Source organism: Chinchilla lanigera, unplaced genomic scaffold (assembly GCF_000276665.1).
Source record: "Chinchilla lanigera isolate Chin_1 unplaced genomic scaffold, ChiLan1.0 scaffold00108, whole genome shotgun sequence".
Taxonomy (NCBI): domain Eukaryota; kingdom Metazoa; phylum Chordata; class Mammalia; order Rodentia; family Chinchillidae; genus Chinchilla; species Chinchilla lanigera.
Genome location: NW_004955509.1, coordinates 5,327,455 through 5,335,674, shown reverse-complemented (window position 1 = coordinate 5,335,674; position 8,220 = coordinate 5,327,455). Strand labels below are relative to the sequence as shown.

The 8,220-nt window shown below is 55.1% G+C and overlaps 1 protein-coding gene across 1 annotated transcript in view; it reads left to right on the top strand.

The window, feature by feature from the left end:
- The window catches only part of Arx (aristaless related homeobox), a gene marked incomplete in the record, with an annotated part of 12,106 nt that overhangs the window by 2,576 nt on the left and 1,310 nt on the right, over window positions 1–8,220 (top strand). The window contains 3 exon segments of the mRNA XM_013506289.1: window positions 19–438; window positions 3,087–3,132; window positions 5,923–6,251. Coding sequence (XP_013361743.1) covers window positions 19–438; window positions 3,087–3,132; window positions 5,923–6,251 — 795 coding nt within the window.

Here is an 8,220-nt window from a genome sequence, read left to right as displayed (position 1 = left end):
CGGTGCGCCGGCGGCGAGTGGCGGCGCGGGCGCGGAGGACGACGAGGAGGAGCTGCTGGAGGACGAGGAGGATGAAGACGAGGAAGAGGAGCTGCTGGAGGACGACGAGGAGGAGCTGCTGGAGGACGATACCCGCGCGCTGCTCAAGGAGCCCAGGCGCTGCGCGGTGGCCGCCACCGGTGCGGTGGCCGCAGCTGCCGCAGCCGCCGTGGCCACGGAGGGCGGGGAGCTGTCGCCCAAGGAAGAGCTGCTGCTGCACCCGGAGGACACTGAGGGCAAGGACGGCGAGGACAGCGTGTGCCTGTCTGCGGGCAGCGACTCGGAGGAGGGGCTGCTGAAGCGCAAACAGAGGCGCTACCGCACCACGTTCACCAGCTACCAGCTGGAGGAACTGGAGCGGGCCTTCCAGAAGACTCACTACCCGGACGTCTTCACCAGGTACCGGCACGGCGGGCGCGGGGGCAGCGGCGGGAGGGCGCGCTCGGGTTGCAGACAGGGTTGCAGGGCTAGCAGGGGCCCCGAACTCCGGGCACTTTCCTCCTGGACCCTGCAAAGGCTCACCTTCCCGAACACCCACCTTTGCTCTTCGAAAATGGCCCACTTCTCCTTCTCCCCCCTCCGGATTTAAGTTTAGGCTTCCATAGTTTCTTTACTTCCCAAGGTCGGTTTAGTTTACTGTGTTCAAATTACAAGTTTTAGTTAGAGAAAGGAAAAGAAGCAGCCTCTCCAAGGACTGCCTGAAGGTGCCACTGGGTGGGGGGCGCACCCAGACACACGGAGACACACAGGCACCGTCCCAGGCGCTGCGGCCCGCGCCAGGTCGCTGGCGAAGCAGAGGAAGCCTGTGCGAGGTCCCGCGTCCGGAGCAGTGCAGGGGCTATTTTTGGCCACTGTACCGTGTGCTCGCCACCCCTGCCTGGTGCCCCAGGAGTCTGCTGGGTATCAGTTACGCTGTTCGCAGTGAAGCTGGAGCCCGTGCCTGCACAGAAGGCCTTTAAAAGGATCTGAGTTCTGTCATTTGAAGGCTCCCGAAATAACCGAAGGAAGTCGGAACTGGGCAGCAGTGTTTGGTGTCTGTACACCTGAAAGGCACCAGCCAGAATCTTGCCCTCTGTCCTCTCCTTGCCCCGGTCCCACACACACTTCCAACCCAGCGAGTGTTTACTGTAAACGGGTTTACCCGGTGGCCAATGACTGCTGGAACCCTGACAGGCTGTAGCCTAGCAGTTGGGGAGATTTTCTCTTTGGGTGAGTGCTCAAGAGAGTTTGCGGCATGGTCACGCTCCACTTCTCTCACTCCAGTTTTTCTGGGGAAGATGTGCTGGTGGGGTTACGGGACCTCTGGGCGCCTGGTTATCCAGCGACCTGGACCACGGGCAGTTGGGGGACATGTCTCTCCCAGCGCATGGTCAAGGTCTGGGCTGAGGCAAGGAGCCAGGGTAAGGGTACTCCACACACACACACACACACACACACACACATGCCACCACCACCACCACCGAACCAGGAGGAGGAGAGAAAGGGACCGGTGTCTGCCTGGTGTGGGACTTGTCAGGCGCAGGCAGCTCCTTCGCTGCAGACGTGTGCAGCTTTTCAATGTGCCTTTTAGAGAGGGAAAGCTGCCTGTCCCTTTGAGGCAGAGAGGAAACCGCTGTTTAGGACTCAGAAGGCCTGAGCTAACTCCAAAGTGTAGTTGGTTTAGCCATTGGGGAACTCTGGCCTTACCAGAAGCAAGAAAAGAGTGGCTTTAATGGGGCCAGGGCACTGAAGTTAGTTATCCCTTGAGCTAAACTTGGTCCTCCCTGGTGTCTCCCAGTCCCTTCCTTTAATAAATGAAATACATTTTAAAATCAGTGTGTGCTATCAGATAGCTAACTGGACAACCGGCTTTTGCGTTTATCATACATGTGTATGTCAAAAGAAGAAAGTGAGCCGGTGACAGTTGGCAACCAGGCCCGCCCTTTTTTTAGCTTGGGGGGGGGACCAAAGTGTGCGAGGAGGGGCCATGGCTCTCTGCCGCCCCATACCCACCCCTTGCCAGCCTGGGTGTCTGAGCCATGAGGCTGTGGCTGCGGTGGGGGTGGGGGGCAGACAAGAGTGCAGTTTTAGATCTGCTGGTGCTCACTGTAGGGGGGGCAGCGGCTAGAGCTTGGTGAACCGATCTTCTCCCGGTGGCGGGTGCCGAGGTTTCAGGTGTGGACGGGGGCCTACTGGCAGCTCAGACCCGGGCCCCAGGCTCGGGCAGCCCTGCTCTGTCACGTTAGTGAGCAGAGAGCCAATTATTCTCGGCGCGCTCATATTTTCGGTAAACAGGTCGTAAGCCGTTCTACAGCATCTTAATGGTTTCCTATTTGCCTTAATTGTCACAGTAATAACTGCAATGACGGGGTAGGGTTTCAGCTAAATTGACTTCCCCTGAGATGGGCAGGGTTTGTAGTGGGCACTGGAGTCAGGAGGTGCACAGAATTTTGTTTAATCGAAAAATTACCCCACTGAACTCTTAACAAGCTTAACGTATCTCCAGAGGGTAATGGGGAGTGTGACCTAAGGGGTGAGCGAGGGAGGGTGGTCGGGGAGAGAGAAATGGAGAAAAATGCAGAGTTGGAGGGGAGGGAGAAAGAGAGGAGAGGAGAGAAATGTTTAAAAAGAAGAAAGCAGAAGGGAACCCAGAGGGCAGAAAAAATTGTTTTAGTGGAGTGCTGAGCTCCGGTCCCCTTTAGTATCAGGACAAAACAGGGTAGAAGGACTGTGCGCACCTGTGCGCCTGTGTTTCCTGTATAGCTCTGACCTAAGAGAGGAAGAGAGAATCTGTGTGGCCAGGACTGTAGAATTATAGACCCAAGAAGCCACCTTGTCACACTTGAGTATGTTACAATGCATAATATTCTGTATCTGGCAACATATTGCGGTTTTATGTTTTCAATCAGACCGCAGGCAGTCCAATAGTGAAGGGCTGGTGATGCCCTGGTACTTGGGGGTGGGGACAGGCAACCAAGGGACTAGAGGCCTGCCATGGAGGGGACGGTGGCCCGGAGGGCATTGCTGGGCCCGTAGTGACCTCTTGTCTGTGTGTTGCTTTCTTGTAGGGAAGAACTGGCCATGAGGCTGGACTTGACTGAGGCCCGAGTCCAGGTGAGCTGCACACAGAGAAGGAAGAAGGGAGGGGCGGGGCGGGGGGACAGTGGGGGAGAGAGATGGGTTGGTGGACTCTGGGGAGGTGGAGGCCCCCATCATAAAAAGAGAAGCAGAATCCAAAAAGCAGACTCAAACGTGGGCGCGCGCCCGCGCGCGCGCGCACACACACACACACACACACACACACACACACACAAAGATACTTAAGAATTAAGATTTAGGAGGTGGGAGGGGAAGGTGTCTGGATTTGGGAGCCTGAGGAGGGAGTCCAGGGCAAGAACAGGGGTTTTAGGGGCCCTAAGACGGCAATTCAGGAGCCTCCAGTCCCAAGGCCCCTATAGAAAACAATCCACAGAGGACTTCTGATTGAAATAATGGGATGGAGCATGGATTTGGTTGTTAGACAAATCCGCTCAGCTCCAAGCAGGTATTTGGCTGCGATTAAGTCTCCAATCGGGCTTCATAAAAGCCCACTTAGTGCTAGAACAAACAGGGCCATTTGAAGGCAAAATGCTGTTTGATTTCCCCTCCGCCCCGCACAAGGAGCTGGCTAATGCTATTTGATTTCCCATTTTTTATAGCAATGAGCCCACATTGATCTAATAGGGAGTGAGTGCAATGCTATTAAAGGTGTTTGCAGCCCCATACCAGAGTGCATTTCCGAACCCAGGCCTCATAACCAAAGAGACGATCAACACTGGGCAGCCCCGATGGCCAACAGAAAACAGATGTCCCTGGGTTAGGAGCTGAGTGAATCACTTTACAGTCAAAATCAAGCGCTGATAAAGCACAATAAATTCCATATGGCTCATTTAATACACAACAGCTTCTTGCATTAGAGGGCTAATGATGAGGCCTGTTCCCTCCTTTCTGTTGACACATTTCTCCATTGTCAAACAGAGATGTGACAGCAACTCCGCATTTTCAGCTCAGGGGAACAAGTCGTGGGAAAGTTAAATAACTTTTAAAAAGAAAGAGAGCGCCCCCTCCTCTTCTCTCCCCCTGTTCACCAGAGAAGATGTAATTAAGTGAATATGAATTATTAGAGTCCTTTCGTTTACCTTTGGGGTCCTCAGAGGTATTAATTCAATAATGAGGAATTGCATGGGGACATCTTGATAATTGCAGTTGAGCCAGAGAGAGATCATCTGTAAAAAGGTTTCCAAGTTCTTTAAGGGCATTCTGCCTCCACTGCCCCCAGGTCCCCGCCTTCCCTCCTTTCAGTGTGATTGAGGAGTGGCAGATATTCTCGTCTAGACAGATTTGGATGCACAAAAGCTGCCCACCCAGCCCGGTCCCATCCACAGCCTAACTTTTTCAGGCCTCCAAGTCTCCACCCTGGAGTGTTTCTGCAGTTCACAGCTAGGCTATTTGAAGACCATAGAATGTTGTAGATGGGCCCCTTTTCAACAGAATTTGAAGTAATCAACTGATTCAGATTCTTGATTTTTCCTGCCCTGCCTGGCTGTCTAGAAGTCAAAGCAAGCTTAGCTGCTGGTGCTGGCAACGACCCCTCCCCTGTGGCTATTTCAAAGATATGAACATCTTTAAATTTTTAACACCTTCCTCTGGCATAGTGTACATTATATTTTAATATAACGTCTGTATAGCCCTGGAGTTCATTCTTAATTTTTTAGATTCATGTGCAGTCATAAACCCAGCCCTAAAAATATTAATGCCTTCAGGGTAGAAGGAGCATATCTTCTCAGCTGTGGGTGTGATGAGCAGGTCACATAAAAATAATTTCATGCTCCTGGGGTTATTTTTAGATGATGGTAGCTGCCATGTTTCAAAGGTCTCTATTAAAAACTGCTTCGTATTAACAATTAGGAAAATACCTTGGGCTGAAAGCCTCCCCCAAGCCTAAAACTACCTTATTTAAATAACCTATTAAAACCACATCCCAAAAGGAAATAAAGGACTGTTAGCTATGAAGATGGGAAAAAGTCTACTGGTATCCTGCCCTCTACTCTCTGTGTACCCAGTATTGCTGCATTAGTCTTTTTTTGCGCACAGAACCCGGCCTTTGCATAGAGCCCTTGCAGAGAGCAGCCTGCATCCCCCCTACTTCATTTCATTTCATGGACAACTCGCCCCCTAAACGGGGTACCTGTTGGCTAATTACTGTCAGCGCTTCTTTCCACAGTGCACTTAGGTGTTCGATAAATATTCCTGCAGAAGATAAACGAATCCTTTGCTTCCCTTTTCAGGGTAGAGCAGGGCTTCTGCCCATGCTTGAGTAAACCTGAGATAGATGAACGTAACTAATGTGCAGCAAAACGGGTCATTCATCTCTCGGGTGGCTGCCCATTCCAGGGTCACCATTGAACGTGTGCTTTCACTGGCCTTGTTTTACTCATTCCTCACAGCAGAAAACTTTTATTATTCCCACTTTACAGATTAGAAAACTGAGGTTCATACGGGTTTAAGTGACTTGCCTAAAGTGGTGCAGCGAGGAAGGGGCAGTGCAGACATTTAACTCGCTGTCCCCCCTCCGTAAACACAGCAAACCACCTTCCCTCAACTTGGAAGACTGGACTAGTTGGAACACCCACTGGAAAGAGTTTGCTTGCCCTTTGTTTTCCCTTGCCTTTACGTTTGGGCTCCTTTTTCGCTGCTTGTATGGCCGCCCCAGATGTGTAGGAGAGGAGGGCAACCCTAGGCCAAAGAGGGGCGAGGTGGGCGCCGGCCGCCATGGAGGGGAGGGCGGGCCGGGGCGCCACGGGAAGGGGCTGCTGCTTGCCCGGAGCCCGAGCCTAGCCGACCCGGGCTCTCTCCGCCTTGCAGGTCTGGTTCCAAAACCGTCGGGCCAAGTGGCGCAAGCGGGAGAAGGCTGGCGCGCAGACCCATCCTCCGGGGCTGCCCTTTCCCGGGCCGCTCTCGGCCACCCACCCGCTCAGCCCCTACCTGGACGCCAGCCCCTTTCCCCCGCACCACCCCGCGCTGGACTCGGCTTGGACGGCCGCTGCCGCCGCTGCCGCCGCCGCCTTCCCGAGCCTACCTCCGCCTCCGGGCTCGGCCAGCCTGCCGCCCAGCGGGGCGCCGCTGGGCCTGAGCACTTTCCTCGGAGCCGCTGTGTTCCGGCACCCGGCCTTCATCAGCCCTGCGTTCGGCAGGTAACGTGCAGCCTTGGAAGGCTGCCTGTCTGTCTGTCTGTCTGTTTCATACACACACGCTGAGGAGGCCGGGGTCAGGGAGAAAGCAAGAGACAATCAGGGGGTACACACTTTTTTCCTTAGGCCCAGCCTCAAGAGATCTTAGCCAAAGAAAATACTCTCTAACTTTGAAAAAAAAAAAACAAAAAAGTCTTGAAGGAAAAGACTTGGAACTGAGCAGGAAGGGGAGGGCAGTTGGGAGTTACAGCACCGGTGACAACTGTTTGGGGAAAGCTGTAAAAGTACCTTCACGCCAAAGAACAGCCTCAGCCTTAGGTGGCATGAGGTGCTATGACTGCAGATGGTACAGGTGTGGGCTCCGGAGCAGGGATGAGTTTGCAAGCTTTGCACAAGTCCTTCTACAGGGCCCAAATCCTGGCAGCCCGAGGAGCGCATCCCTGGTGCCCTCCGGAGCCCTGGAGCCAGGGCTCCCTCTGGGTGCACACTCTAGCTTCGCTGTCACTCCAGTGACCTGTTTCCACTCGTGCGCAACCCCGGATCCCACAGCGCACAAGACAACGAAATAGAAGAAGCAATTCGTCGTATATGATAAGTCGTATATGAAATTTAAAAATCTGTATAATCACACAAACAAAGAAACAAAGGAGGGATGTATTAAGTTGGGAAGTGCAGTGAAAATAAAACCGAATGCAGCTTCAGTGATCTCTCTTTGGGAGAACAAAGAAATAATAGATTCACCCATCTGCGCAGCCACTGAAAAATCATCTTAGAGAAAATTAAAAATGAGACGAAGTAAAATTAGTTTCATGTAACAAACCAACAAGCTAAACAGCAAGTGCATTGAAGTGTAGTGACTCAGTTTCCCTACCGGAATCACGGCCTGTTATGAAGCCTCCTCCGGCCCACACAGTATTATTTCATTCTAAAACAAACAAACAAAAAGCTTACATCTTGGGTGTCTTTCTCCCCACTTTTTTCCTCTGACAACAAATGACTGGGAACACCGGGGGCACCAGCGCGGCTGGAGTACCGGGCTGCGGGATTCGGAGTGCGGAAGAGGGGGTGACGGGGAGGGGTGGCAGGCAGCGTGACAGTGGGCTTGGGAGGAGGAGCGCACGCTCCGTGAGCCCAGGTGGGCTCATTTCTAATTGTGGAAGTCCTGAATTGGCCCCGCGGGGGCCTGGAGCCGGAACCCTGGGGGAGGCGGCTGGGAAAGCCCGGCGGGCGCTGGGAGGCGGTGAGGGTGGGAGCCTGGGGCGGCCCGGGCCTCAGCTGCAGGTGGGCGCTGCTGTGTGCGAGGGGCGGGAGCGCCGCACAGAGTAATCCTGGCGCTGCCCGGAGGCGGTGGCCCGGCGTGCGTCCCAGGCTTGAGCATCGCCTAGAGCTGCGTGCGGGATCGCGGGCCTGGAGCTCTCCGGGGCAGGAGGTCGCAGAGGCTCTGCAGGGCGATGGGGAAAGTGTCGCCGCGCCTGGACTTGGGGCCGCCGGCGGGTCACAGCCGCCGGTAGAGAGCAAATCAACAGGCGGGCGCCCTCCACTGCCAACCCGTGCCGGGCGCTGGCAGTTTGGCCCTGCGTTGAGGGCGGCCGGGTCTGCGCTGGTGCACGCGAAGGCCAGCAAGCGAGGGCAGCTCGCCCGGGACGAGAGGCGTCCGGGGCTAAAGGCGCCCGCGAGTTCCAAGTCCCTACTGTAGGTCCCGGTCCGCCCCCGCCCCTTCTTTTTCCCTCCTGTCTGCCACCGGCTCCTGGCAAATAGTTTAATTGGAGACGGCGGCCTTGGATCGCACCCGCCGCTTAGGCCAGGTCTCAGTGTCCCGCAGTTGGGCCGGGAGCTTTCGGCTGCGGGCCCGCGTCAGGCCCCGGCTCGGCCCCTCGGGGAGGTCTGGCCCCTCGGCCTCCTTCGCCCGTCCCTTCGCGGCTCCGGCGAAGCCCTGGGCGCGCCGCGGCTCCCGCGCACGCCGCCTGCCCAC